Source organism: Mycotypha africana, assembly GCF_025528875.1.
Source record: "Mycotypha africana strain NRRL 2978 chromosome Unknown BDF20scaffold_5, whole genome shotgun sequence".
NCBI classification, from domain to species: Eukaryota; Fungi; Mucoromycota; class Mucoromycetes; order Mucorales; family Mycotyphaceae; genus Mycotypha; species Mycotypha africana.
In genome coordinates, this window is record NW_026515729.1 from 2,113,137 (window position 1) to 2,141,011 (window position 27,875).

The 27,875-nt window shown below is 38.2% G+C and overlaps 10 protein-coding genes across 10 annotated transcripts; 6 read left to right on the forward strand and 4 right to left on the reverse strand.

The window, feature by feature from the left end:
- The first annotated feature begins 110 nt into the window (after window positions 1-110).
- On the forward strand, window positions 111-2,653 carry BDF20DRAFT_871926 (WD40-repeat-containing domain protein). The gene is made up of 9 exons (XM_053081129.1): window positions 111-247; window positions 331-493; window positions 581-726; window positions 839-1,055; window positions 1,137-1,296; window positions 1,363-1,430; window positions 1,502-1,625; window positions 1,708-1,920; window positions 2,001-2,653. Exons 1-9 carry the CDS (start codon window positions 238-240, stop codon window positions 2,520-2,522), a joined length of 1,623 nt encoding a protein of 540 aa, XP_052936772.1. The 5' UTR covers window positions 111-237; the 3' UTR covers window positions 2,523-2,653.
- A 593-nt stretch (window positions 2,654-3,246) lies between these two features.
- BDF20DRAFT_819770 (periplasmic binding protein-like I) lies at window positions 3,247-4,804 on the forward strand (the record flags this gene model as incomplete). The annotated part of the gene is made up of 4 exons (XM_053077482.1): window positions 3,247-3,545; window positions 3,640-3,908; window positions 3,975-4,124; window positions 4,215-4,804. 4 exons carry the CDS (start codon window positions 3,247-3,249, stop codon window positions 4,802-4,804), a joined length of 1,308 nt encoding a protein of 435 aa, XP_052936773.1.
- Window positions 4,805-6,296: 1,492 nt separating this feature from the next.
- BDF20DRAFT_871929 (uncharacterized protein) lies at window positions 6,297-8,048 on the forward strand. Its single transcript, XM_053081130.1, has 3 exons — window positions 6,297-6,811; window positions 6,880-6,987; window positions 7,080-8,048. Exons 1-3 carry the CDS (start codon window positions 6,329-6,331, stop codon window positions 7,863-7,865), a joined length of 1,377 nt encoding a protein of 458 aa, XP_052936774.1. The 5' UTR covers window positions 6,297-6,328; the 3' UTR covers window positions 7,866-8,048.
- A 250-nt stretch (window positions 8,049-8,298) lies between these two features.
- Window positions 8,299-9,179, reverse strand: BDF20DRAFT_835791 (uncharacterized protein; the record flags this gene model as incomplete). The annotated part of the gene is made up of 3 exons (XM_053078876.1): window positions 8,299-8,482; window positions 8,523-8,705; window positions 9,010-9,179. The coding sequence occupies 3 exons, from the start codon at window positions 9,177-9,179 to the stop codon at window positions 8,299-8,301; spliced, it is 537 nt and encodes a 178-aa protein (XP_052936775.1).
- Window positions 9,180-9,291: 112 nt separating this feature from the next.
- Window positions 9,292-11,240, reverse strand: BDF20DRAFT_988004 (uncharacterized protein). The gene is made up of 5 exons (XM_053085257.1): window positions 10,792-11,240; window positions 10,704-10,747; window positions 10,101-10,297; window positions 9,977-10,077; window positions 9,292-9,559 (listed from the first exon to the last, which is right to left on the reverse strand). Exons 1-5 carry the CDS (start codon window positions 10,907-10,909, stop codon window positions 9,429-9,431), a joined length of 591 nt encoding a protein of 196 aa, XP_052936776.1. The 5' UTR covers window positions 10,910-11,240; the 3' UTR covers window positions 9,292-9,428.
- Window positions 11,241-12,043: 803 nt separating this feature from the next.
- BDF20DRAFT_835793 (uncharacterized protein) lies at window positions 12,044-13,731 on the reverse strand (the record flags this gene model as incomplete). Its single annotated transcript, XM_053078877.1, has 3 exons — window positions 12,044-12,434; window positions 12,457-12,619; window positions 13,617-13,731. The coding sequence occupies 3 exons, from the start codon at window positions 13,729-13,731 to the stop codon at window positions 12,044-12,046; spliced, it is 669 nt and encodes a 222-aa protein (XP_052936777.1).
- Window positions 13,732-14,214: 483 nt separating this feature from the next.
- On the forward strand, window positions 14,215-16,238 carry BDF20DRAFT_871935 (pyridoxal phosphate-dependent transferase). Its single transcript, XM_053081131.1, has 4 exons — window positions 14,215-14,342; window positions 14,415-14,512; window positions 14,584-14,688; window positions 14,800-16,238. Exons 1-4 carry the CDS (start codon window positions 14,258-14,260, stop codon window positions 16,045-16,047), a joined length of 1,536 nt encoding a protein of 511 aa, XP_052936778.1. The 5' UTR covers window positions 14,215-14,257; the 3' UTR covers window positions 16,048-16,238.
- Window positions 16,239-16,332: 94 nt separating this feature from the next.
- On the forward strand, window positions 16,333-21,057 carry BDF20DRAFT_535290 (uncharacterized protein). The gene is made up of 9 exons (XM_053075690.1): window positions 16,333-16,412; window positions 16,492-16,552; window positions 16,652-16,885; window positions 16,956-17,068; window positions 17,153-17,248; window positions 17,317-17,483; window positions 17,564-19,946; window positions 20,019-20,317; window positions 20,412-21,057. Exons 1-9 carry the CDS (start codon window positions 16,386-16,388, stop codon window positions 20,623-20,625), a joined length of 3,594 nt encoding a protein of 1,197 aa, XP_052936779.1. The 5' UTR covers window positions 16,333-16,385; the 3' UTR covers window positions 20,626-21,057.
- Window positions 21,045-24,584, forward strand: BDF20DRAFT_941034 (uncharacterized protein). Its single transcript, XM_053084791.1, has 5 exons — window positions 21,045-22,095; window positions 22,188-22,323; window positions 22,399-22,658; window positions 22,746-22,764; window positions 22,816-24,584. Exons 1-5 carry the CDS (start codon window positions 21,490-21,492, stop codon window positions 24,198-24,200), a joined length of 2,406 nt encoding a protein of 801 aa, XP_052936780.1. The 5' UTR covers window positions 21,045-21,489; the 3' UTR covers window positions 24,201-24,584.
- On the reverse strand, window positions 24,541-27,640 carry BDF20DRAFT_913335 (plasma-membrane proton-efflux P-type ATPase; the record flags this gene model as incomplete). The annotated part of the gene is made up of 5 exons (XM_053084057.1): window positions 24,541-24,965; window positions 25,048-25,605; window positions 25,692-26,515; window positions 26,597-27,281; window positions 27,358-27,640. The coding sequence occupies 5 exons, from the start codon at window positions 27,638-27,640 to the stop codon at window positions 24,541-24,543; spliced, it is 2,775 nt and encodes a 924-aa protein (XP_052936781.1).
- Between the last annotated feature and the right edge of the window lie 235 nt (window positions 27,641-27,875).

The window sequence follows — 27,875 nt, forward strand, 5'->3', positions numbered from 1 at the left end:
AAAATCGCGCTAAAAAATGAATTGGGATTTCGTGTTTGAACTTCAGCGATCAATTGGCGCTTGTTAAAAATCTAAAAGGGCAATTGTGATGGCACGCTGCTGTTTACGTTTCTGTATCTAGGTTTTATTTTAGACACAGCTCCGAAAAAACCATCAATACAGAGTTTTTTTACTGCTTACATTCTATTCCCTTTGCGTCTCAGCAGTTTAAAGGCGAGAAACGCTTATAATAACAAAATGGAGTTCGGTAAAACATTTGAAAGCGATGAAAAGTGGCCTCTTGCAATTTCATAACATCAGCAACTGATATCTGATCACTTTCTTTTTTAGAACTTGAAAATCAACAACAACGATCGGAAGAGGAAATTGAAAAGATAGTGAACGAAGAGTACAAAGTGTGGAAGAAGAACTCGCCGTTCCTCTACGACCTTGTCATCACACATGCGCTTGAGTGGCCAAGTTTAACTTGTCAATGGTTCCCTACTGTTGAAAAGTGAGTGTTGTCGAAATGAAAGAATAAAAAACTGGACTATGACACGAAGCTAACACCCACTCCACGTTTTGTATTTCAATATTACAGTGTTCCGGATAAGAACTATAAAGTTCAAGAGCTATTACTGGGAACACATACCAATGACGACGAGCCAAATTATCTTCAGATTGCATCCGTCAAACTTCCAACCTTTGACAATACAACAGACGATACGTCTATGGAAGACGTGAATGGTAACAGGAAAAATAAAAGGATCAGAGACACGCTCCAGACAATGCTAGCTTACAAGTTGAATTTTGTTTTCCTTACCAAAACGGGATTTTTTGGTTGGTTTTTTTTTGGTAGTCGATGAAAACGATACATTCATCAAAATCACGCAGAAGATTCTACATGACGGAGAAGTAAACCGCGCGCGTTATCAACCTGGAAATCCAAATATCATAGCTACCAAATCCAGAATTGGAGATGTTTATCTATTTGACCGTACAACCTTTGACGCTAGACCCAAAGATAATGAAACTTTTAACCCCACAATGAGACTGATTGGACATGACAAAGAAGGGTAATAAGAACAACAAATTCATTCCATAACGAAGAGAAGTCGATTGTTGCATATTTTACTTAATTGCATAAACTTTTTTAGTTATGGTTTAGCTTGGAATCCTCACAAGCAGAAAGGCAGCCATTTGATCAGTGCTGGTTTTGATTCAAAAATTTGCCAATGGGATATAAATGGTACAACCAGAGAAAATCATGAATTAGAACCCGTTCGTACTTATAGAGCACATAATGCTGGTGTTGAAGTAAGTATTAGACAAGAAAATTATATCAAAGAACAGTGTTTCGATTGACGGGTTCTATATTGTTAGGATGTAGCATGGCATACCAAATTTGAAAATATTTTTGCATCTGTGGGTGACGACACTCGACTGATGATGTAAGTTATGGTCAATTAAAATTTTATCTTACAAATGTCTTTTGTTAACAATGTTATATACGGGTATTTAGTTGGGATGTCCGAAATAATTCAACCAAACCCACACATAATATTCAAGCACATGAAGCTGAAGTCAATTGCGTTGCCTTTGCGCCAGGAAGTGAGTGGATTCTAGCAACAGGTTCCAGTGACAAAGTAAGATCCATTTCTTGGCCATAATAGGAGGATCATAGTCTTAATCAAACGGTGGTTTTTTTCCTACTTTTTAACATTATAGAATGCAGAGTTATGGGATTTGCGTAACTTTAAACTACCTATCCATACTTTTAGAGCGCATCAATCAGAAATCCTTCAGTTAGCATGGTCACCTCATCATGATGCAGTTTTAGCCACCGCCAGCAGTGATAGAAGAATTCTTATCTGGGATCTATCCAGAATTGGTGCCTCTCAATCTGCTGAAGACGCCGAAGATGGACCTCCAGAGCTTTTGGTAAGAAAAAGAAAAACCATAATACCGCTCCCTTTTTTCTTAATTTGCTAAAAACCCACAAACCTGTCATTCTATTCTAGTTCATGCACGGTGGTCACACCAATAAAATTTCTGACTTTGATTGGAACCCTGTGGATCCTTGGGTCCTAGGCAGCACGGCTGATGATAATATTGTTCAAGTTTGGCAACCCGCAAGTCATATTTGTAGTCCATCTCATCAATCAGAAGCTTCTCAAGAAAAAATGTCAGCAAGTGAAGGCCAGCCTCAACAAACAAAATCAGTAGAGAAACAGACAGAAAAGGACGAGGATACAGAAATGACTAGTGCTAATCAAAACGTTAAAACAACACCATTATATCTGCCGCAACAACAATCTACCACCGCTGCTGTAGCCGCTACTATTGCCATGTCACAGGCCATTGCAGCGGGTACTACGACTTCTTCAAATACTATCACATCCACCAATGATAATAATGAGCCATCGGATGATAATAGAGTAACCAACAATGATCTACTGTCAAATAGCAATACAACCATGGCTAACTCTATGGTGTCTCCGAAATCACAGGTTGCAGATGAGGATGTAACAATGGGAAGTTAAAACTTCCGTAGTCATAACTTGTTAATTGTTTTTGGAAGTCAATAATAAAAGCCCAACAGATATATATATATATATATATTCCAAGCATGCTTAGCTCTGACATTTCGGTGGCATTTGACAGTATCTTCATGTTTTCCTTAAAAATGCTGTTTTAGGCAATCGTCTATTCGTTTACTCCTCGCCCTGATATTTCTTAGTTCGGACCAAACGAATTTTTCCCTGTTCCATCCCATGCTCCTTTGCAATAAGTAGCTCCCTGAGAGAACCCCTTTCATATTTATTTATAAGCGCACTATATAACAATAAATTGCAAGTATAGCTAGTGAACAAGTATTTGGTTATTATGTAACTGTTATGAAATGTCGTCTCACATAGACAGAATAATTACTGACAAGTGCCATCTTCAAAATTGCTTCTATATTTCAAAATAGAAGGAAGATGGAAAAAGGGAAACTGAGATTTAGTTGATTTGCCAAATAACCTTAGTAAACAAGTCTGTATAGGTCTTCTCCTTTTTTGTTCAATTATACTTTTTATACAACAGATATTGTTCTTTCATGCAATTGATGTTATACACTTTTTCTCTTGTTCCTTTCTTCCTCATAATCAGCTTAAACCACATAAACGGATTATCGTCGGCCGCTAACAATTAATATCTCATCAGATATACTGACGTAGTGAAAGCATCCTTCCCATTTTTGTAAAGGAAAACCCATCAGAATACATGGCCACTAACTACAGCTTATCCACTATAAGCCCACCACAATCACTCACGGCAGCAGATCAGTTTCAATTAGCAAAAAACCGCTCTTCTATAGTAATCGATGACAGTGACATAGACGATTTCAATTCATCTTTGTATTTTGATTCCTTCAATAATTATACTTTTTCAGTAGTAAGGCGGAAAGGCTCAACATTCATCAATCCGGTGATCAAAAACAATTCTTTGACAGAGCTAAAGATTGGTGTACTACTACCTTTTCATCAAAATAATGATGGCTGGACAAGAGTTATGACGATGAGGTAAATATATTTGCTTTTGCAAAACCCAAACCAATTAAAAAAACCTAATTGCACATAACTGAGCCATTGATTTTTTGTCATCTTCAATATACAGTGGAATATCGGCCATTCGATTAGCAGTTGCAGAAATCAATACTCAACAATTTATTCCGGGAGTTTATATCACCTTAGTAGAAAAAGACTCTTATCCAAAAACCGTAGAAGGACAAGCTGCCATCACTCAAGCGGTCTTTTCTGCCATTTCTTTGATACAGGAAGGTGTCATTGGTGTGATTGGAGATATATCTTCTTCATGGACTTCTCTGTCAGCTCTTATGACAAGCACTCTACAAATCCCACAATGTTCTTTCTCAGCCATAGCAAGTAAGTTTCTGACAATCTCTTGCATGGATCAATTTTCCAACTAACTTTATTGGCCTTTCTTTACAGCTTCTTTATCAGATAAGACCCAGTTTGGTTACTTCTTCCGAACTGCACCTACAAATTTATTATATTCAGATGCTGCGATGTCATTCATCATCAGCCAAGGCTGGCCTCAAATAGGTGTTTTGTATTCGGATAATGATTTTGGTCAACAATGTACTATATCAGTAAACAAAAGCTTGCTTCAGGAAAACACTTGAATATACTTATTCACATTATCCTTTAATGACAAATATTAATATATAGTGTCTGAGAATATTGTGATGAAAGCTCGCTTGAATGGATTACATGTAAAAACTTACCAATCCTACTATGAAAATGGGCCGAAAAGTGATATAAAAGCTTCCATAGATTCATTTATGTCTTCCGGCGTTCGTGTTGTCTTTATTGCTGCTGAAGGTGTAGCACAAATCGCCGCATTGACGGTAGCAGCCCATAGCGGATATATCAATGACGACACTGTATGGATCACAATCAACGCAGATACAAATACCTTATATGCAGCCATTAACGACTACAATTCCATTTTGTCTCGAAGAGCAAGCAACACAGATGTCATTCCCTCTGTTTATAATGCCACCATGGTTGATGACCAATTTTCTGGTCCGCGAAACGCTTCATCAAAATCGAATAACGCATTCAAAAAGCAATCACTGTTAGATTTGATCGACCCTGTAGAATATGCGGCAAGAACGACCACTAATCTAACGCAGATAGATTATAATTCGACCTTTTCTGGAGGTGTATTCATGTTCGATTCACTTAAGGAACTTAATGGATATCCACCTTTTGATACTTTTTTGGAGAAATGGTCTCATCTGGATCCAGCCATGTGAGTGATAACGATTCGTAGAGGTAGCATATACGAGCTTGCAATATACTAACTTGCTCCCTAGATACCCTTATGGCGGACAGCATAATATTAGTAGTAACGAAGGGATGGCTTATTCTTGTATGATGGCGATGGCGAGCGGGTTCAATACGATATTGAAAGATACGACATCAGCCTCAAATAGGTCAGAGATGCTTCAGAAACTAGCTGCTGGGCAACTAGGGCAGTACCTCAGCCCATCAGCATTCAATTCATCTTTTGTCGGACCGGCGGGACCAATTGTCTTTGATCAAAATGGAGATATTGCTACAGCGTAATACATAATACAAATAGAGTCGTTCAAAATCTTTGTTTAAACACTAATAAGTTTCTCTTTCATTCAGAAACTTTCGATTGTACAATATTCAAAATGGTTCACAAATCGAAATTGGCAGAATTATTGCTGGCAACATGAATCTTACTTCCTCGCCCATTTACCACGATGGGTCAACAAAGGTAAAAGTGAAAGTGCATCTATCTAAAATGGTTATCAGCTGTAGTTCGTCAATTGAATTAGGACGTTTAGTATAGATACCCACAGGTATTCCTGACAGAATCTTTTTAAACCCTGGCTACAAGTCTCCTGTTACCATTGTGCTTCTAAGCATAGCATCTTTGGGCACATGCATTGCCCTATTGACTATGGTTTTGGTGCTGTTTTACAGAAAGCGAGAGGTCTTCAAAGCTTCAAGGTAAGCCATTCTTATGAATTGTAATAATTTTAGCATACCTGATATTGATACCAAACCAAACTTCTGCTCACATTTACATAGTCCATTATTTTGTGTACTAGAGCTGATTGGGTTTCTGTTGGCCTATGTTTCTTTATTCTTCTTCGTTGGTTACAGAACTAAACTCACTTGTACTATAATTCCTGTTACATTCCATTTAGGATATTCCTTAATCTTAGGGTAAGTCATTTCTTCGTACATAATGCAATTGTACCTTATTGCGATTTGTGTACTTAATAGAATAAATCTGTTTATGAAACAGCAATTTAATCGCAAAGAACTATCGTATTTACCGCATATTCAACAACATATTCATCACTAAAACGATCGTCACTGACATGCAGCTACTAAAAGTATCGGGTTCGATATTCGCTATAACTTCTGTAAGATGATGGTATCAAGATTCGATTCAATTTTTATGACTAATGAAACCATCTATTTTAGACCATTCTGATCGCATGGTTTGCTTCGAGCAAAGTGTCAACCATTAGTATCCCCGTATCCAAAGATGCATATTATATTGACTGTACTTTTGAAGGCGTTAATCACGCTATATTCGTCACTCTTCTCAGTCTTTTTGGGTCGCTTCAATTGATATTTGCTACTTTTCTTGCCTTCAAGACGCGTTCGGTCGGAAGAAACTACTCCAAATACAGTGAATATAAACAAATCGGCTTATCTGTTTAGTAAGTTATAAATATTTATAGCTAATGCATACATGTAGAGCTTGAATTTAAACATCTTGCTTTTCTACCTATATGCGAACAACTAGCAATATCTTTTTTTCGGTTTTGATTGGCTTTATCATTTTCTTTGTGCCTACAACCGACTATTACACAAGGCATTATCTAACGGCTACCATGATAGTCTGGGCCACAACTTTTTCGCTTCTGGTATTGTTTGTACCCAAACTGCATATATTTTTCTCAAATTCAAAAAAGGATCGCCTCGATACACGATTCAATAACGGCAAGCATTCTGACTTGACCGGACGGGAGAAATATAGGGAATACAACGAAAATGTTACTCAGGCTAAACAAACCGCTCTTACAGAAAATAACAGCCAAGTTACTATAAGCGACGATGGTAATATTGATCACTTGTGCAAAAAGAATGACAACCCAATGAGCCTAAACTACATGGCAAATAATTCCATCCAGCCTCTGAGTGACTCCACTGTACTCCTCAAAAATATCTCCCGAACGGGTCAAATGCATGGATTCCTATTGGACGTGCACGAAGTATGCTTTATTATTATGAAACGAGCGTCTAACCAAACAAGTTCTAATATTCTTATCCTACATATTAGATGGAAACACCTATACAACAAGTATTCAAATACTTTCCATTTTTGGCAGCTTGGGAGATGATGTCTGTTGTATTGATGCCCACAATTTCGTACTTTAGTATTTATTCGGTAAGCATAGATTTATTCATACAAATCCCTTCTTATATTATGTATAATATTGCTGACAACGCATCACTTTCGCCCTTCGAAACCTTATATAGGATAAAGTAAAGAAAGGGAAAGTCATCGCCTACAAAGGTGCTACTATAAAATCGTGTGTGCCAAAACAGTATGTGTTAAAAGTGCATGGCCAAGGCATGACAAATATACTTATGCAGGTCGAATCAGAAAAAATACTGCTATGCTGGTACGATTGGTTCAATAATAAGCACAGTTCGCAGAATACATCCATTTATGGTCTCAATAACACCAACAATGAGCCAAAAGAAGCAACGACGGATGTAAGTAATAAAGATACAGTCATAGAAAAACAAAAAGCAAAAATATCAGATTATAAAGAGATCACGGGCAATTATGTGGACCATAACCAACCTATATCTCAAGCACCGGCTGAAATTGCATCTAGCACGGCAGACTTGAAAAACCAACGCAAGAAGTTTGAGGAATCCGGACTAACAGCACGACACCTGTTGACAGAGGATGCGTGTAGTAATAGAAGAGGTAGTGATACTACTATTGACTCTTTGGACAGCTGTTACTATCACCCTGTCTTACCGTTAACAGAATATAATACGAGCTTATCAAGCCACGCTCACAATTTGCCTCATACTGGCAATCAACAAGAACCACAACAAACGACTGCAGCGAGGACTGTTTCTACTGATAAGCCAGCGACTACAAGCATTACAGAACCTTCATTTTTAAGTATACCCTCGCATACTAATAGTAACACTGCGGACACGAAACCACGGAGCTCCTCTTTCTATTCCTCACTTTTTGAATACCTCGAAGAGATCGCTGAAGAACCATCGACAATGGATCAATAATCAGCAATAAGAGCCTTCATATGTAATAGTGTACTTTAAAATTCAATACTAGCTCATATAACAGTTTGCTTAATAAATGATTCGAGCAAAGGCTTAAGCAAGTATTGTAATGTATGATGCAAGTTGCTTTGGAAGCGCATGCATAAGGTTATCGCCGATTTACCGTACATAATCGAATATCTCGAATTCTATTTGGACAGAGTTTTTTGAAACAATCACCGCTTGTAAGCTAATCGGTCTGTGAGGTAATAAGGTTGCACAACTTGCAGTTTTTGTTCAATTCAGTTAAAATGTGGGGTACAGTGTTTTGCGTTTAAAAATCTAAAATTCCGAGCTTCAATATAATTTTTAGAATATGAATAGAAAACTCAAACAATCAATACAAAAATTGAGTGTTCAATAAAATTTTCTGCAGGATTGGTTGAGGAATGGTTCAGGATTGGTTGAGGATTGGTTCAGGATTGTTGAGGATTGGTTCAGAATTGGTTGGATTGGTAAGGATAGTGAGGATCACTGTAACTGAGAGCATTGTACTATTCGTGGCAGCAAACAAAATGTCTATGATCCTGCTGGCATGAATTGTGAATGGAGATAGTGCTCGCAAAATTACGAAGCAACTTGCGTGCTACCATGTTTAACGCTCTGTAAATATGTTACCGGTGAAAGGGCGACCGGAGCGGAAGCATCATGATAATGGATGCTTTTTCAAAAGTTGACGCTAACGTCTCACTATTCGTGGACAGCAAGTTCTCAATATCGATAGCCGCTTGCGAGACATCTTTTAGTTCTTGAGACCATGCATGCGAGGCAGGACCAGGTTGCACATTCGAGGGGACATGGCTTGAGGTGGTAAAAAGATTCTCAGTTCATGTGCAGAAGGGACATGTCCTTCCGAAAAGTCAAGAACCAGGGACTCAAACTTCACTTCAAAACGGCGACAAAAGAGAGAACCTTGCTTCAACACTTTAAATTGCAATTTTTAACAGTTTCTTTTTGTTGCTGGATTGGAACGCCAAACCTGTCGATCAACGTATCCTTGAGAGTAGACCACGAGTCCAAATTGGTGCGCTGATTGATCCATTGTGCCATATTCTCAGGCAGATATTATAAAAGGTAAACAATACGCTGAAATTCATGCAGTTACAACATGCGGCAGCGAGCTTCACAGATTTGCACCCATCGACTGATAGGACCAGTACCAGAGAAAGGGGGACAAATTTTGGTGGTAACCATTCGGTTACCCGTAATCAGTTTAGCTAAAGCATTGGCCACTCTTTGTTCAGTACGTTCGGCGGCACGTTTGACGGCAGACATGGCTATAAACTAAGAATAGACACTTTACAGAAAATGAAGGTTAGGCTTGACGAGTAGACTTGATGGACTTGATAAACAGACTTGACACCGGGGGGGGGATCAATATAACAGCCACTCCACCATGAAATTAGAGGGCGGAAACAGAATTTAGAACGACCTAAAAAATAGATGAGGCTTTATTGAAGAGTATTTATTGTCCTTAAGTACTTTTCCTACATCACTATTCTAAGTACTAAGGTTTCTGTTGCCTTAACTAGGGTCAACGCTAGACGTTCCAGACAATTCTACATCAAAACCTGAATCATATGCCATATTCACGACAACTGATCCTGAACCGATTCTCAGCCCTTTTTCAGCCCATCTTTCAACCGATTTTCGGCCTATTATAATTTCAGTCGTTCAACCATATCTTTGCTGATCCTCAAGCTACCTGTCATTTCCTTAATGCTGGCTGAAAAGCAGCAAGTAATAGAGTCTAAGTGCCATAATGAAATCTTTGACAAACGTAGTAGATTCTATTTAATGGATCATTTATAAAAGGAAACTCAGCATGCCGACGTTACAAGTGAAAAAAGAGCGACAGGGTTTTATTTTGATCTTTGGATCAATCCTTTTCTGCAATTATCAAACGCCTGCAATACGCTTGGATCCTCAAGTATATCTTGGCGTTGGAAGATATGAATCTTGTTGAAGTATGCAAGTTGGTCTATTATTATTGTTTTGATCGATGCGTATGAACTATAATTAAACAAGTTGTATGAATAAAGATGTTCCAAATTATAGAATTTGTAACTTACCGAATAAATTCGAGCAAGTCATCTGAACTGGTTGAAAGGCCAGTAAAGTCAACACAAACAAGGCAGACTTTTTCCTGTATTTTTTAGCAGTATTAGAAGATCTATTAAAGAAATAATTTAGTACTCTGTATAATTAATCTTGTAGTTCACACTCTTATCTTGTGTAGGTCCAGCACAATCTAGTCTATCAACTAATGCTGGACGCGGTAAGTCTCGTTGCTGAATTAAGCTTGAGATTCGGAGGAACACGACACAAACACGCTCGTCACAAGTGATCGCTCTTTGAGACGCGAAATCATCGCTTCTGTCACGTTCTGAACTCTAATTCATATAACAATCTGAGAAACAATCCAGATTTACTGCCTTTACCAGTTATAGTGCACTGGAACAAATAAGATTCCAGGCACACTTCAACCTTACTGGTAATCTAGATATATATCAGTGGCGCTGTACAATTCATTAACAGGAACAATATTATTCGGTTGTCACTACTACTTTCTTAATTCCACTATAAGCTCAGTTCTACCTTGCATTCATATAAAAGACCATTCAATTTCTAAACCAAAATAAAATCATCCAAGAACTATTGTTCGGTCTCGCTGACTCACTCAGTCTCGACATTTAAAAACTTAATAAATTATAACTCCTGATATGTAAGAATATCACAGCTTCCAACAGCCTTTTCTGATTATTCTCATCAACCACTCCAGGTGATTTCCGAACATACCCTAAAATAAGGTATTTCTCCGCTTTCATATCCTGGATTTCTTTCTAGTAATTTGGCTGATATTCGCTGATGTTTTTGGCTATGGTACCTAGAAAGAGTGCCTTTTTTCGCGAGCACCACTGAGCAAACGACATTGAATTTTTGAATCGGCTTGCTGGAATGTATCCGGCCAGGGCATTGAAGATATCATGTGAACTAATAGACATTCTTTTATACAGTGCTGGATTATGCGGATCGTAAGGCAGAAAAGCTGTATTCAGTAATTTTAAAAGCTGTGAATCCGATAATGGCAATAATAAGCAAGAAATTGTCAAACGTCTTCCTGTTGTTTCAGGTTTCTCTTGTATCGGTTTAGGTTGATCAATATATGCATGGTACGAAAATGGTCTTGAATTTACTGTGGTCCTCGATAAAACTGTGATATTTGTGGTTGTTTTATGCTTAGTGAACACGACTTATAATTTGATATAAACTGTAAGGTGAAATGAGTCTCCTTGAGTCCTTTTATTATACACTAAAAATCAGAGAGGGAAGCGTTCATAGCGAATTGGATGTTTGTATTGACAACAAAAGAAAGAAGGAAAGGAAAGAGGTAAAAAAAAAAGCAGCTAAATACTCGTTCTTAATCAGTAGGAATGCAGCATTATGTATGCGTATGTCTTTAGAGTACAAGATGACGTATACAAGTATTATTATGATTCTATGATCATAATAACGAGTCAAATGCTTGAAGGTGTGTCTAATTGGTCCTTATATATTATAGGAGGTATGGAAATACCACAAAACCATCGGTTTCTGAGGATCGCTCTCGTACACCAAGACTTTATTTTCGAACCCTCCAAGATCATTGATGGCCCATGCCACGTTCTCTTCCGTAAACGGAAGGCAGTAGAAGATACACAGTGCTTAATCAAGTGGTAATTTGCAAGTTTGGAGCTGTCATGGGAACGTAGAGAAATAAATTGTTTATAGTAGGAATCAGGCGAAAAGGGAGAGGGAAGAAAAAGGTGGTCATGGTTGCTTCCTTACCGCTAAGCTTTTCAAACAGTATAAAGGAGTGCGACTGTGAGGAATTGTTCCTTTCCATTTGTTATGTGGCACAGCGAGACCAAGTGTTGTGATTGGTGAGATTATCTACTATAAACTTGAGTATAAACAGCTATGGCAATGACTGCTGTTGTCATGGTCCAGTCTATTAGACCCTAAAAGATATGGATTCTGTTTTGTTGATACTGATATATCCAGCAATTAATATGCTGAGGCAATAAAATGGCCAGACAGAACAAAGATGATCTTTATAAAAAATGTTGAGGCAGTCTCTTCAAATATGAGAACGGGGATCATAACTGATGACCACGCTGTGCGTTTACTTCCACCTCTGCAGGCGTGCCCCTCTTCGACCAGGCTACAGGACGCACCATATTCTTCAAGAAGCCACTCTCATCAACGAAGACACATTTGTCCTTATAGTCAACCTTCCGTTCTCCGAGCTCTTCAACAAAACGTCTTCTCTGCTCCAAAGAGTCCTCAGAGTTACGATTAGCAACTCTGGGTTGAGTGCGTGTAATTGTAAAGGCTAGTTTGTTAGTCAAATGCCGATACACAGCAGAGTCACTTATCGTAAGATCCTCAAATGCTTCTACCAAACTAGCTGTAACATCTTTTACGACACACGTTGGATTATTTGTAACATAGTTGTCCAGGTACTCGGAGTGTTCCTCATAAAGTTTGCTGTTGTTGGCCTTTTTTTTACTTCAGAGGCAAGCTTGTACCCAGGCAACATTGTTCCACCGTTTTTCTTCCATTCAGCGAAGAACTTATAGCCAGAAGCTGGAAGAATCCTGACTGAGTAGCAGCATCACCGATCTTCAAATTTCTGTTTTGCATCAACGCTATGAATTGGAGCAACTTGCTCCCTTGTATATTTCGTAGATGTCCATACAAGTTGCGGCTAGTGGACCAATCCTAACTCAACTTCAGCCATCGATATATCGACACTTTGACTACGCCCAACTTCATCCGCTGACATAGAGTCATCTGAAAGATGGTCCTACTCATTAAGGTTTTGATGGACACTCCTTGGCTTAAATCGTCCTCCGGATCGCTTTCTGGTCCGTCACATACATAATCTCCGGAAGGAAGATAGTGAAGGATTGTTTAGAATCCTTTCCAGAAAATTTTATTGAACACTCAATTTTTGTATTGATCGTTTGAATTTTCTATTCATATTCTAAAAGTTATATTGAAGCTCGGAATTTTAGATTTTTAAACGCAAAACACTGTAAAATGGCATGTGAACAAATAAAACCTTACGTTAAGCAGCAGGCGCTGAGGTATTTCATACAACCGTCTTTAAATCATCTATTTTGGATTCGCACATCATGATACGATGTTGTGTAATATTTTCGTTCGTTATGAACCTTAGATAAGCCTTTGTAATTGTATTCAACTCGTGACACGCAATAAATGGAAATACTACCTTCATGTTAAGAAGGGCATTCTAAGCTTATCTTCCGTGGAGATAGGGTTATGTGAGGATTAGGTTTAATCTCAGATAGGACTTGAAAAAGAAACTGCTAACAAACAATGATGATGTTTGGCTACTTTCAATTTCAGCTACGACAGTGCCTGAATAGTACTTTATCGCTTATTATGTTCTATCATTGCAAGTAATAATTTCCCTCGCAAACATTTTTCGTTAGAAAGCACAAATCACTATCATCACAAGTGCATTACAAGCAATTGGTCTATATCGCGAAAAACTACGCAGAATTATTGAGTTATAAGGAAAAAGGTAGGAAAGAACATAAATTTTGGTACGCTCTGTTGGATTACCACATGTGAGTTACACTACATGGACGTGCAGCTGCTACTTCATCAGCCACATTAAATGGATTCTAAGTTGCATAATACATGAGAAGTTCTTTAGCTTTGTAACTGAGCTTTCTTTTTGAAGATGACTCCAGAGCTCATAATTGTAGCTACTGCGGAATATCGTTCTGCCAGAAGTGACCAATTGGATCGCCATGGGAAAATGTAACTGAAATGATCGAATGGATTCATTAAGTGTTTTTTCCCTTTAAAGCATAAATGGCAAATTTTAAAAAAAGCAGAAGCAGAGAAGACCCTACATATATGGTATTACTGTAGCTTCTAGATAAAGAACACCAAACACATAATGAAAATGTAGAAAAGGCTTTGTTTGCCAATCATATTTCGAATTTGAGGTTATGTCATACAATTAATATGTTAGAAATAGGGCATTTTTAATAGTGAAATGCTGGGAGAATGAGCAGATTTTTATAGCACCAGCCTATCTGTGGTAGCTATAATCCCCATATCTTATTAGGTAACTCTTGCGAGCTTTTCATTCTTCTGAAGGTGCGTCGAACCGTGTATAATGATAGCAGTTAAGGCTCGATACCGGAGTTTAACATTGTTTTTTTAAACTAAAAGGTAAGTAAAGTGATATAAAATAAAACTCTTAAAAAACCTTCATTTTGGCTTTCCTTCCCCTTTTTTCTTTTACTATTACTTGAAATAAACCAGACAAAATGATTAGAACATTAATTCGCACAGCCAATCCTAGATATTTACAAATTAACCAAAATGTCAAGCGTTTCAGATCCACCCAAGCAGGTACATCTGACAGCTACACCCAGTACTTGTCTGACTTGCATCAGCATTCTCACATTCATTCTCTTTCAATAGGCAAGGTGCTCACTGTTGATACGATGCATCCTTTGATCAAGAATGCAGAATACGCTGTTCGTGGTGCCTTACCCATTCGTGCTGAAGCTATTAGTCAGGTAAAACAGCTCAAATTTGCTAAGGACTATTGCATTTTGATCTGACAGTGTCATTCTATTTTTTCCAACAGCAATTGAAAAAGGACCCTTCAAGCATGAAATTTGATAGAGTTGTGTTTTGTAATATTGGCAATCCTCAACAACTGAATCAGAAGCCTATCTCCTTCTTCAGACAGGTAAAAACCAAAACGAAACAAGAAAGAGCTGAAAAAAGGGTCCAAGTTGAGGCTGATCAAGGTTTTTTTTTTGAACTCCTCATTAATATGTTTTATTATCCGCGTCTTTAGGTTGCTTCACTTTGCGACAACCCTGAGTTGTTGAAAGCTGAGAACCGCTCCATTGTCTCAAAGTTATACCCCGCTGATGCTATTGCTCGTGCTGAATTGTTGATTAAGCATGTCGGAAGTGTAGGTGCCTACTCTCACTCCAAGGGCATTCCACATATCCGCGAAAATGTTGCTAAATTCATTGAAGAACGTGATGGTTACCCAGCCGATCCAGATAACATCTTTTTGACACAAGGCGCTTCTGAAGGTGTGCAAAGAGTCATCCAGATGTTAACACAGAATGCAAATTCCGGTATCATGATCCCCATTCCTCAATACCCATTGTATTCCGCCACTTTATCCATGGTCAACGCAGCACCTGTCCCTTACTATTTGAACGAAAGCAAAGGTTGGGGTTTAGATATTGAAAGTTTACAAAAATCAGTGGACGAAGCTCGTGCTAAAGGTGTTGACGTACGAGCTCTTGCTATTATTAATCCGGGTAATCCTACTGGTCAATGCTTAACAGAAGAGAATATCCGTGATATCATTCGCTTCTGCCACAGAGAACGCATTGTTTTATTAGCTGATGAAGTATACCAAACCAACATTTACCAACCTGAAACTCGTCCCTTCCACAGTTTCAAGAAGGTTCTTATGTCTATGGGTAGCGAATTCGCAGATCAAGAACTCTTCTCCTTCCACTCTACCTCTAAAGGTATGATTGGTGAGTGCGGTCGTCGTGGTGGTTACTTCGAATGTGTTAATATCGATCCTGAAATTATGGAACAATTATACAAGTTAGCCTCCATTTCTTTATGTCCCAATGTCCAAGGCCAGATCATGGTTGATGTGATGACCAACCCTCCTGTAGAAGGGGATGAATCTTATCCTCAATATATTTCAGAAAAGCAAGAGATCTTTGAATCACTTCGTCGCCGAGCTGTGAAGCTTGCTAAATGCTTCAACGGTTTGGAAAATGTTTCATGTAATGATGCTGAAGGTGCCATGTACTTGTTCCCTCAAATTAGACTACCTGCCAAAGCTATTGAAGCTGCCAAATCTTCCAAAATGGCCCCTGATGCTTTCTATGCTATGGCTCTCTTGGAAGCAACTGGTGTCTGTGTTGTTCCTGGATCCGGTTTCGGTCAAGAACCTGGCACTTACCATTTCCGTTCCACCTTCTTACCTGAAGAACATCTTTTTGATGACTTCTGCGGCAAGATCTCAAACTTCCACAAGGAATTCATGGATAAATATAGAGCTTAAAGAGATACTTTGAGAGTTTGATTCAGCTTTAGCATTTCTTTTGACCATAGTAGCATAGACATTTTTCTTTTTACACCCTTTGTATTCATAGCTTCTTACTATTTATTTCATACGTAAACTGTTTTATTTATACAGTCCCACCAAGACATTATATTTATTTATTCAAATTGTATATTACTTCTATAAAGATGATTTTTACTTTTCTTTTTTGTTGCGTTTAAAAAGCAGCTTGGGTATTTCACGCGCCGATTTGAAGTTTTCGCGTTCTTATTTTTTACGTGTTCCTAACGATATTACTCCAACTGTTTTTTTCTTGACAGTTAAATTTGATTCATACAATGGCGAAGACAAGAAAAGCTACAACGGTATATTATTGCACAAAACAATGAATTTGACGCTTGTGTTATTTTCTGTATCCCTGTTTATAATGTTTCGTTTTTCTAGCGTGGAGGTTCCTCGAAGCAATTACGAACTGTACCTGACATGTTTATGAAACAGAAAGCTGGTAAAGGAAAATAGAAATATTGAAAGAAATCTTAGAAAGGCTAAGAAAAAAAAAAGCTTACCTGAAAGAAAACCATACTGGTACTATATTTAATAATAGCTTCTACCAGAAAACGAACCATTGCTGAAGCTGATTCTGAAGAGGATGTCGACGAACTTGAATCCTCTGGGAGTGAATCAGAAGACGAACTCGAAACAAACAATCAACCGTCGACAGCAAAAGGAAGAAATGCTAAAAAGAGAAAAGCTGAAGGCTCTTTTGACGCTGTCGTCAACACAAATAGTCAGCTTCTGCAACCAGCAACTCAGGAAGAAACTCAGGACTCTTTATACGGTATGATATAAGCTAAATTGCCGTTAATTACTGAATTGAATATGCAGAAAAAGTTAACCCCCGAATTCAGATAAGGCTTTAGTACCAGAGATTGATATCGAAGCAATGGCTAAATCATGGAAGAGAAAATACGAAAGCAACCAGTATCAGGCATTGAAAAATCTTTTCAATTTTATTCTTCGTGTACGTCAGTTTACTACTTTAAAGAGTAACAGATTCTTGCCAAAAAAAAAGGGAGCATTTATCTTACTCTATTTTCTTTCTCAGTGTTCTGGTTGTTCATTAGAAGTAACAATTGAAGCTGTTCAAGACCAACAAAATTCTGTAACTGCGCTTAATGAACTAAAAGATGAGCTATCTAAGGTACAATTAAACCTGCACTTTTCAATGCACAAAATTGTTATTAATCTTTGCTACTTCCTGTTGTATAGCACCCACCCACTGAATACCCGATTATTTCCAAAGCAAAAGAGTTCAAAACTCTACGCCGTAATTTGATTCTATTTTTTAGAGAGATAATCAATCAATGCCAGCATCAAGCTATATATGATGGTGTGCTGATGGAAAGTTTACAGGGATGGCTAGTCATTATGTCTAGGTGAGTCATGAGCAATAGAAATTGTTGAAAATACATGAAAAAGCAAAATTATACTTACATCAAGAATGTTCCATTAAAAGCTCAACCTATCGTCCCTTCCGTCATACAGCCACAATCATCGCCCTGAAACTTACCGATCAGTTGGCTATCCTGGGAGACAAATTTAAAGATCTTTACAATACTTCTTTACGTCAATTAAATACAGAAAACAAAAAGAAGAAGCGAGAAACAGGGCGATTGAGAGAGTTAAAAGCAAAAGTAGCAACCAACGAGCGAAAATACAAGGATATAGAAGAGTTTATTAAAGCATTCTTCGACGACGTATTTATTCGTCGTTCTCGAGATGTGGAATCAGTCATTCGTGTAGAATGTTTGAAAGAACTATGCACCTGGCTTCAAAGCTACCAGGCATACTTTGTGGATAATGTTTACCTTCGTCATTTCGGCTGGGCACTGAATGATCCAAGTGCTAATGTCCGTTCTGAAGCGCTAAAGTCAATCACAAAATTATACAAAATTGAAAATATTGCGACTCGACTCACTGGTTTCATTAATCGTTTTAAAACCCGAATTGAAGAGATGGCTCTTAAAGATATCGAAATATCAGTACGTATCAATGCTATCCATCTATGTAGTGCTCTCTTTGAAGCAAATGTCAATATACTCAGCGATAATGGTCGTAAAAAACTGCTGGGTATGATTTCTTCAGAGATTCCTCGTGTTCGAAAATCAGCTGCTCCCTTCGCCAAAGCATTATTGGAAGCAACTGTCATTCAACCTCTTATTGCAAATGTGACAGAATCACTTTTAGCTCATAATTCTGGCAGCAAATCTGGCCGACGCTCAGCAGCAACAGCAAATAATGCCTCATCTGTAAATGTTAACAAGACATGGATTACGTTCAAAGCACTTGCGAGTTTTCTTGTAGAGCACTTGTCCAACTTAGCAGCAGCGGACGATGACGTTAATCAAATGCAAACTGATTTGGGAACATTATCTAGTAGCTTGATTGAAAAACGTACTCGACTGATTTCTAACATTGTAGAAGCATTATGGGATCAATTATCTGAACTGCAGGATTTTCAAGCATTGACAGACTACCTTTTGCGTGACCATTCGATATCTCACCAACAAGAACAGCGTGACGAAGAGGAAATGGATTTGGGAGAGCCTATAAGTGATTGCTACAGATTGGAAGAGAATCAAGAAACAATGCTTATCATTGTATTTGCAAGCGTGCTTCGCACAGCAATGACCAAAGGGCTTGACAAAAACTTGTCAGAAACCAAAGACAGGAAAAAACTGGACAATAGATTCTGGGAAGAGAATACAAATGAATTATCACGCCATATGGTTCGCAGCTTACCTAAATTGCTATCAAAGCATTTGGATGACAGCAGTAAAATTGTTGATCTAGTAGCTTTGCCCAGTCTTATGAACATGAATGTTTATTTAGAACTGCAGGCTGAAAGAGATTACGAAATTTTGCTACAGATATTTTCCAGAATATTCCTTGGCGCCATTACGAAAGATTTGTTGGCCAATTGTGCAAGTTCTCTTCAATACATGAGCAAGAATACCAACCTTTCAACTTACAATGACGCGAACATAGGAGACTTGAAAGAGGCAGTTATCAAACAATTTGAGCAAACCTGTAACGGCAGGGATCTAGCTACTGTCAATTTTACACCAGCTCTTACGCATTCTCTATCCATTTGCTTACACCGTTTGGCCTATCTGATTAATTTTCTCGATGCCACAACTTCAATGGATGATAACCAGAATATGGCAATGAGTGTTACCGATTACGTTGGCGCACTTGTAGATCGTGCTGCGTACGGCTCAGATGATGAGAAGCCAGATATTAGTTTAACGGCCATGACGATTCTTTCTCGTTATCTGATGTGGAAATGTAGAAACTTACAAGATGCATTAGCTGTGACTGATATCATTCCAATCATTGAACGTCGTCGAGATTGGGTTCTCGACAAATTTGTTGAAATCATTAAGGGAGTTGATGGCACTTCTGCACCTGAAGTTCGCATTGCAGTTCTCGGCCACTTAATTGATCTCTACTGGTTATTCGGCAGCGATATGCTTGATGCTCATGATGCTAGTCGATTGAAAGTGAGATGCTCTGATGAGTTACAAACAACTTTTGTTGAATTACTTAAAACACAGTTGACGGTTGCAAAAGAATTCCCTGACGAAAAGCCTTCTAAGCAATCCAATCTGTCACAAAAAGACCTACTTTATCAACTCGTTACTAGCTTTGCGCGAGGTTTGCTCATGGGAGTGATCAATATTGAATACAGCATCCTTTTATTCGAACAGTTCAACAAGGTTGATACAGAAGTGGACGACATAATTAAGGCTCTAACTAGTGAAGTACAAACGGATATGGTTTCTGACGAAGCTGCAACTGATGGTTTTTGTAGAGCTTATCTTGAAGCATTAAAGATGGTAAGTACATATCCATAGAATGGATAACTTGTTTTGATCAGCATCTCATCAATTTTCATTCATGCAATTTAGTCATTCAATGAAAAGGTGTCACATTCTATACGCTCTATCGAAAGTACACTTAGATTAGCACGCCTTTTCGCATCATCTCTGAATGGAGGAGGCGCGAGCAACAATGAGTCTGCCAACACTGTTCATCCTCAAATTATTTGTGAGCGCATTCATTTGGAAGGTATCAACTTTGCTTTAACAAAAGCAGCTGAAGCTTATGAACAGAATAAGGACGATGAACGAGATAATGCTCTCAAATTTTTCAAGATTTTGACTGTTTTTGCAAAGGATCTACAGCGAGCTCGTGATGTAGCTCGAATGTAAGTTCATCATTTTCCATTTAACAACTGCAAAAGTAATATACCACACTGTATTTAACCCACACTACTTCTACAACTATTTCTGTTGCTGTAGCCATGGCTTTTTAGATGATACTTTAAAACAACATGAAATATCAGTTGATGAAAGTGCAAAGGAATGGGAACATTTTGCTGCTTATGTACAGACTATTGATCAAGTCTTGAGAAAGAAGGGCCTGAAATATGGTAAGTTTCTGTCGTCAACGCGTAATAAAATAAAGAGGGTTTCTTCTAATACCAACATTTATGGCATATGTAGACCCCTCTAAAAGAGTAAACAACGCTGAAACACCTGGTCCAGGATTTGAAGGTGTCGGGATGGATTTGATGGATTTCAACATAGATTGATGATCTGCTGTCAAGAGCAGCCACAGTCGCTTTTTAGTTATTCCAAATCTATATATATACTATATCAGTCTGAACTTTTTACCAACCATAGCCTTCGACTATCACCTTTTCAATGTTTGCTTCCCTTTATTTACCATTAAATACTCGCCATTATTGATGTAATATCCAGATATACTCAGACCTGAAACCCAATGAAGCAGCTATCAGATGCATATACTTCCATCTTGATTGGTCTTTAGAGGATTACCATTAAATCAATGCTCCTGGTTTTCTCTTTAGACTTAAAGAACACACAATCCGACTTTTGAATACTAACATTGTCCCCTCCAGGATCTTACGACACGACACAGCTGTTTGGGTGGCTTTGTTTTCATTAATGTTGTTGGTAGCATTCTTCATTTTAATTACTGCTGTGTAGTGTTCTTTGTTCTAGATGACTGTTGTGCGACTAGTGCACTACAGCCATTTGAAAAAGTTCGTCTCATAAGCTCTTGAGCGTTTTATATTGATGTCAAAAAGCAGACCAGTGATAATAGACGTCAGAGATTTGTAAGGATCCCGTTCGAAGAGATATGATCGACACAACGATGAAATTCAGCAAATGTGCCTATTGTTTTATACTTCCTCGTCAAAATCTCATTTAAATCTCAGATTAATTCTATTTTTCTTTTTTTCACACTGTTCCGCCGAGTCTCTTTCGCCTCTTTTTTCCATTAATGCAGACGCCGTAGAACCGAACAATAGCATTAACTTATAAATATCGATTTCGATTAACAGACAGAACAATGATTGATATCCGCAAGGAAACTGTTTGGCCAACAACGTCACCAAGGTCATCCAACTCGTCCTCTTCGTCTTTGGAAATAAGTGACGACCGCTCATTCCCACCTGAACTATTGCAATCGCTCAAACAGCATTCACTTTTTCAACGTGCCAAGAATGAGAGTTTTTTAGAGAAAATTGCTTGCTGTATGCATCTCAGAACTTACAGTCCTCGTGATGTTATTATTGTTGAAGGAGAGCCAGCAAAAGCCATGTTTTTCCTTTTGAGAGGATCAGTTGACGTGTGCAGCAAAGATTATGAAAGAATTTATGCAACCTTACCTAAGGGATCCTGCTTTGGAGAGATCGGCATTTTATACTCTATGCCGAGAACAGCTACTGTTATTGCCAGTACAAAATGTATTGTCGCTTCATTGACAGCCGATGAAGTAAACAGTATTCTTCCTCAATATCCGGAAGTTGAAAAGGTTCTTCGATTTGAGGCAGAAGAACGCTTGACACTGTTAAGAAAAAGCAAGAATTTAAATGATGCAGACAAAGTAACCCAAAAGCCTTTGACTGAACGAAACGTTGAGGATTTCAGAAGCGCTAATAATCTTCTACAAACGGTAAATAAGATATCAACAGGAAATCATTATTACAACATTCAATTTTGACAATTGTTACAATTGTTACAATTTTCATGCATGATACAAAATAGATTCCTTATTTCCAAAATTGTCCAGAAGAATTTCTGCATTCGGTGTCACTAAAAGTTGAACCGCGCCACTATGCTCCGAACGATTTGATTCTGAGAAAAGGTGAACAAGGGAATGAGTTATTCTTTATCATTAATGGTATGTAACATCTGAATAAGAATTGTAGGGTCTTTGTTCTCGCATAAAAGTATTTAACCCGTGATGGTATATTAGGCACCGTTGAGATAGCAAATATTGACAGTGCTATCAATGATCCCTTCACTCCAGTGGCACGACTCTCTGCAGGAGACTATTTTGGAGATATATCTGTCTTACTGAATGCTCCTCGTCCCGCCGATGTCAAAGCTGTGACTCCCATAGAGTTGTATGTACTCAATAAAACTGATTTTATTGATGTCATTAGTCGCTTTCCAAACCTTCAAAATCACTTGAAAACAATGGCAGAGACTTCTTTGAACAACTTGAGACAGAAGGTAAACCTTTTTTGATAAAGTTTGATGTTTCTTTTTTTGTTTTTAAGCTTATTGACACACCTTATTCATTAGGCATCGCAATTGCAGAAAAGTGGTTTAGAAAAAGGTAAAAGCCTCACACTGTGTAATTGAATGAAAATAAGTAACTAATTTGAAGGTACCGTCTTCATATTGCCAGTATCGCCTATTATACCAACACAATCATCTGCTGAAATAACATCAACCTCGGTGGCTGGTCCTGTCATTACATTAGATTCAATATGTAGTACAACCAGTGACCAAGATCCAACTTTATTACCCCCAACGACTGTCACTAATGTCTTGAAACAAACAGAGACTAGGAGGAGACGGGCGAGTGTAGCTATCTGGTCAGACCCACATCTGGTTGCCCTCGCCAATAAAAACCTAAAAACTAAACACGATGAGCTTGAAAAGTCCAGTCTCAAGGAAGACATTGTTATTAACGACGAAATCATGCAGCCTGCCAGAATTGCCGGCGACGGTTGTTTGGAACTATTTCATGAAGATATTCTAGCTATTATTATCAACTACTTGGATTTTTTGTCCATTCTTCGCTTCTCTACAGTTTCAAAACGATGCCGTGAATTTATTCGTCACTCACATAAAATTCTACAGCATGTAGATCTTGCGCCACTGCACAAGCTGATCACAGATAATGCTGCCAAAGCTATTGCTGAAGTTGTAGGCAACCGTCCACGCAGACTTTCCTTGTCGCAATGTTTCTATATTACTGATGATGGCTTTGAAAATATGATCAAAGACATGAAAAATGTGGAGGCGATGGATTTGAACTCTTGTTGGCTTTTGACGGATAGGAGTCTTAACCGCTTGGCAGAAGCTTGTCCGCACTTAACGAAACTTGACCTGTCCAATTGTCGAAAAATCAGCGATATTGGTATATTCAAACTGTTAGACAGAAAAGCTGCATACAACTACCCACAACTTGAAGAGCTACGTTTATCCTATTGTAAAAAATTAACAGATATGGCTATGGGGCATCTCGTCGAATTTTGCTCACAGACATTGCGATCTCTCAATATACAACGTTGTACGCGGATCACTGATCAAGGATTCAAGAAATGGGCCGATAGTACAGCACCATTTTCCTCACTACAATATTTGAATTTAACTGATTGCAGCTTTTTAACAGATCAAGCCGTTGCATATCTTGTTGCCGCAGCACCAAACCTGAAAGACCTGTCACTCAGCTTCTGTTGCGCCTTATCAGATAGAGCCATCGAGAGTTTAATATCTTTACCTCAACTAACCTCTCTAGATGCAAGTTTTTGTGGAGCAGCCATTTCTGATATTTCGATCAAACAACTACTCAGTTCTATTTCCATACAGAATCTTAGTTCATTGAACCTGAGAGGATGTGTTCGTATAACAGATTTGTGCATTGAAACCATACTCAATTCTGTACATATCAATCAACTTAATATCAGTCAGTGTCCCGGCATCAGTTTAGAGGCCAAACGCCTTATCCAAGGTTCAAACATTATCAAACAACTTGTAGTATAATAGCTTGCATCTAGGTTGGAGTTAGCAGACGTTTATGTAGAATTCTTTTTGTAAATATATCTATAGTGATATGCCTTAATGGGATTATCATTTTGTTCTCTCGTTACGAACAACTCAGCATTTATTGTTGGCAAGTCGTAGGTGGTACATAGTTATTTTTTCTTTTTTCTCTTTTTGGTGTATTTTTTCTGCTTTGAATTAAATGAATGTATAATATATTGTTTGCAAATACTTTATTTTAAAACTAACAATAAATAAAAAATGTAAACTATGAAGCAATAAGAAGGGAGTAGTTAGTCTGTACAGTATGTCTGAGGGTAATTATACTATAGACGGCTTGTTAGTAAGAAGCAACCGAGCCAACAGATTCTCGTCTTCGCGCTCTATCATAGCCAAAGTATAATTTTTTCTGTTGTTGTTTGTAGATGAATTTAGCAGCTTTACTTGCTGGCTTGCTTGTTTTTTTGCACTTCGCTGGTTTATATTCATGGCTTAATTGTTTGCCTACAAACGTGTCCCAAAAGTAAATGACAAGCACTTTTAAAACATCAATGAGAAAAAATGTGCCCAACGATATGGCAAGAATAGCCAGGCCAAGAAGCCATCCAATACTACTAATATTGGGATCTGCTCCGAAAGCACCATAAACTGACAGGACGAGTGCGATAACTTGGGTCCCAAGGACAATTATTGTGAAGACTATTGAAGGCATACTTTTCCACCAAAAAGTATTAGTCCGTGTAGAAAAAATAACAAAATGAGGAGCTATCAAATAGTGTCAAAGAACGAATGAATATCAATAAATCTATACGACCTTTTTTCGACAGATAACAATCAGCCGTAATACCTGAAGATATATGGAGATACATAATGCTTGATAATTCACTAGGCGTAACATGCAAAACATCCCTGAATATGTAGAAATGAGCAAATGAAAATGCTGATAAAGCAAGAGCTAAAACACAGGACAATATTATAAGCAAACGCAGGCGCCACATGTTTGGGGTGTATGAGATGCTGACATTATCTACAGCCATGATCAACGTCGCAGCATCATTTAGTAAAGAAATCAGAATGAGGAATACTGGAGGCATTTTCCAATCCTCAATCAAAGTGATCACAAAAAAGAATATCAGAAAGTGAATGGTAGATGTGATACGATATAGTGCGTAAGATTGTAATCGCTGGAAGATGATTCGAGCAACCTTGACACCATCAATAATGGTTGATAATCCAGAAGAAAGTAAAACAATATCAGATGCTGAGCGGGCAGCGTCGGTGGCTCCAGCTACGGCGATACCTACGTTGGCTTTTTTTAAGGCTGGAGCATCATTGACACCATCACCTGTCATGGCTACGAAATAGCCTCTATCTTGTAGTAGCTCTACAACATGATACTTGTGCTCTAAATTATCATATAGCATATGATCAGTTAGCTTGTTTTTGTTACTATCATTCTTTGCTTGCGTATATAAAAGCGAATATTCTTACCGGGGATAACACGAGAAAAGCCATCAGAATATATACACAAATCTGACACTTCTTTTGCTGATTTGGCCGAATCACTCAGCTCATCCGCATCTAAAATATTTTTACCCATTCCAAGTCTACCAGCCACCTCCTTTGCAATGACACCTTGGTCGCCTGTAATCATTTTTACAGTTAAACCATACTTATTGCATTCTGCGATTGTATCTGCTGAGTCATCTCTTGGAGGGTCAATGAAACTAAGAAGCCCGACAAGCTGCCATTGATTTAAATCATTATCAGATGTACGCGCCACACCCAATGATCTCAACCCACGAGCAGCAAATGACTGTATCATTTCTGTAGCTGTTTTATCATCTCCAGTCATTTTGAGAATAACTTGTGGCGCACCTTTAGCCACTCTAAATTTTGTCTTTGTTGCTGATTCTTCTACTGCCGCTTCCGACATTTTATCGACAGGATTGAATGGTTTGAACGAAGAAACGTGATATCCATACACAGTATGGCTGCCATCGTTACTAATATTGGGATGGTACTCTTCAGCAGCAGTACGAACAGCAATCTCAATCGGATCGTCAGCTGCAATTCCCGACGCCAAGTAGGCATAGAGGAGTATATCGTCTTTTCCGTAAGGTGAGGAAAGATAAGGCTCGTCAAATGTAAGCTCATTCTTTGTCAATGTGCCCGTTTTATCGCTGCATAAAATAGATACAGATGCTAATTCCTCAACAGCCGTAAGCCGTTTGACAATTACTTGCTTCTTTGCCAATTGTTTAGCACCAATGGCCATAGTTACAGACATGACTGTTGGTAAACCTACAGGTATCCTAAAACATCCAAAGTTGTGAGCAGGTCATAAACAATTCTAGGCAAATGGTCTAAAATGATAAGGAAGGATGAAACTTTACGCTGCTATTGTAAGCACAACCATCTGATTAAGAGCTGATAATACTTGCTCTCTTGTCACAGTACCCGTCTGCACTTTCTCTTCAACCAATTCGTGAATAAAAATGATAAAAACTAACAAGACTGAAATAATAATTAGGAAGTTGCCAATGTAGTTGATAACTTGTTGAAATCTTCCAGATCCAGTTGTTACTGCGATAAGATTCGCTGTCTTTCCTATAAATGTATCCGCTCCTGTGCGCACTACAATAGCTTGTTGCTGACCCTGCTTGATGATACATGATGAATAAACTATATCGCCTGGCTTTTTTTTTACCGGTAATGACTCACCAGTGAGTGAGCTTTGATCGATTTGAATAGCTGACTCGATAATCTCGCCGCCACCACCTATGCCTAGTAAGCGCGCATCAGCGGGCACGATATCTCCTATTCTTAATACTATGATGTCGCCAACAACAAGCTCGGATGATTTGATATCTATGAGTTTTCCGTTTCTCCAACATTTGCTATGAAGCGCTAGGCTATTTTTTAACGAAGCAATAGAAGATTCTGCTCTCGCTTCTTCTACGTATCCAATGAGTGCATTTATTATGAGCATGCCAAAGATAATACCAAAGTCGACCCAATCTGCGGTTACTGCTGTCAATACCAGGGATATAATCATAAGATATGAAATAGCGCCAGTAACTATTGATTTATGGATTTTTGATTAGCTTGCATATAAAATTTAGCTGATAAAGGAAATTGAATTGAGAAAACTTACAGAAAGAGAGAAAATGCAATAATTTGTTTCTCTGTTTTTCTACTAATTCGTTTCGACCAAACTTCTGGGCTCTTTCGCTCACTTCACTTTCGGTCAAACCGTAAGTCGGTTTTGTTTGAAGATATGGTTCAAGGTGGGCTGGTAGTTTGTCTGTTATATGCTGATATTGTTGTGCCTTTTCCGTTCCTATCTCCAACGGTTTCGTCAAAGGTACAGCTTCTTCTGCGTCAACTGCATATTGAATTGTTATATCTTCCGCTTCTGTTAACGATCGAAATCCCATGGTTATTTTCAAACGGAAAGCGTTATCACACTATTGATTGCTGTTGAAGTTGGGGAAAAGCCGGGAGATTGAAAAGTAGAAGAGATAACAATTGAAAGAAATAGGAATGCTTCTGGTACACATTTTAATGTGACTCTAAACCTCCAATGAGGCTCAGGTTCTTGGGTAACAAACTAAAATTAATTTCAACGCTTTATCTGTACCTTCCTTCTTCGTGGCTGAGTAAAACAAAACA

Excerpts from the sequence above, each read along its gene's own strand:
- BDF20DRAFT_871926 (XM_053081129.1), top strand. Across the intron at positions 1,056-1,136 it reads ATTGGACATGACAAAGAAGG|TTATGGTTTAGCTTGGAATC; the intron begins GTAATAAGAACA and ends AAACTTTTTTAG. Across the intron at positions 1,297-1,362 it reads CACATAATGCTGGTGTTGAA|GATGTAGCATGGCATACCAA; the intron begins GTAAGTATTAGA and ends CTATATTGTTAG.
- BDF20DRAFT_871929 (XM_053081130.1), top strand. The coding sequence starts at position 6,329 with ATGCGAACAACTAGCAATATCTTTTTTTCGGTTTTGATTGGCTTTATC. Across the intron at positions 6,812-6,879 it reads TCCTATTGGACGTGCACGAA|ATGGAAACACCTATACAACA; the intron begins GTATGCTTTATT and ends CCTACATATTAG. Across the intron at positions 6,988-7,079 it reads CGTACTTTAGTATTTATTCG|GATAAAGTAAAGAAAGGGAA; the intron begins GTAAGCATAGAT and ends AACCTTATATAG.
- BDF20DRAFT_988004 (XM_053085257.1), bottom strand. The coding sequence starts at position 10,909 with ATGTCTATTAGTTCACATGATATCTTCAATGCCCTGGCCGGATACATT. Across the intron at positions 10,748-10,791 it reads AAAAAAGGCACTCTTTCTAG|AAAGAAATCCAGGATATGAA; the intron begins GTACCATAGCCA and ends CCAAATTACTAG. Across the intron at positions 10,298-10,703 it reads GAGAAATACCTTATTTTAGG|AGTTCAGAACGTGACAGAAG; the intron begins GTATGTTCGGAA and ends TATATGAATTAG.
- BDF20DRAFT_871935 (XM_053081131.1), top strand. The coding sequence starts at position 14,258 with ATGATTAGAACATTAATTCGCACAGCCAATCCTAGATATTTACAAATT. Across the intron at positions 14,343-14,414 it reads TTTCAGATCCACCCAAGCAG|GCAAGGTGCTCACTGTTGAT; the intron begins GTACATCTGACA and ends CTCTTTCAATAG. Across the intron at positions 14,513-14,583 it reads GTGCTGAAGCTATTAGTCAG|CAATTGAAAAAGGACCCTTC; the intron begins GTAAAACAGCTC and ends TTTTTCCAACAG.
- BDF20DRAFT_535290 (XM_053075690.1), top strand. The coding sequence starts at position 16,386 with ATGGCGAAGACAAGAAAAGCTACAACG. Across the intron at positions 16,413-16,491 it reads AGACAAGAAAAGCTACAACG|CGTGGAGGTTCCTCGAAGCA; the intron begins GTATATTATTGC and ends TCGTTTTTCTAG. Across the intron at positions 19,947-20,018 it reads ATCTTGAAGCATTAAAGATG|TCATTCAATGAAAAGGTGTC; the intron begins GTAAGTACATAT and ends CATGCAATTTAG.
- BDF20DRAFT_941034 (XM_053084791.1), top strand. The coding sequence starts at position 21,490 with ATGATTGATATCCGCAAGGAAACTGTTTGGCCAACAACGTCACCAAGG. Across the intron at positions 22,096-22,187 it reads CTAATAATCTTCTACAAACG|ATTCCTTATTTCCAAAATTG; the intron begins GTAAATAAGATA and ends GATACAAAATAG. Across the intron at positions 22,324-22,398 it reads GTTATTCTTTATCATTAATG|GCACCGTTGAGATAGCAAAT; the intron begins GTATGTAACATC and ends ATGGTATATTAG.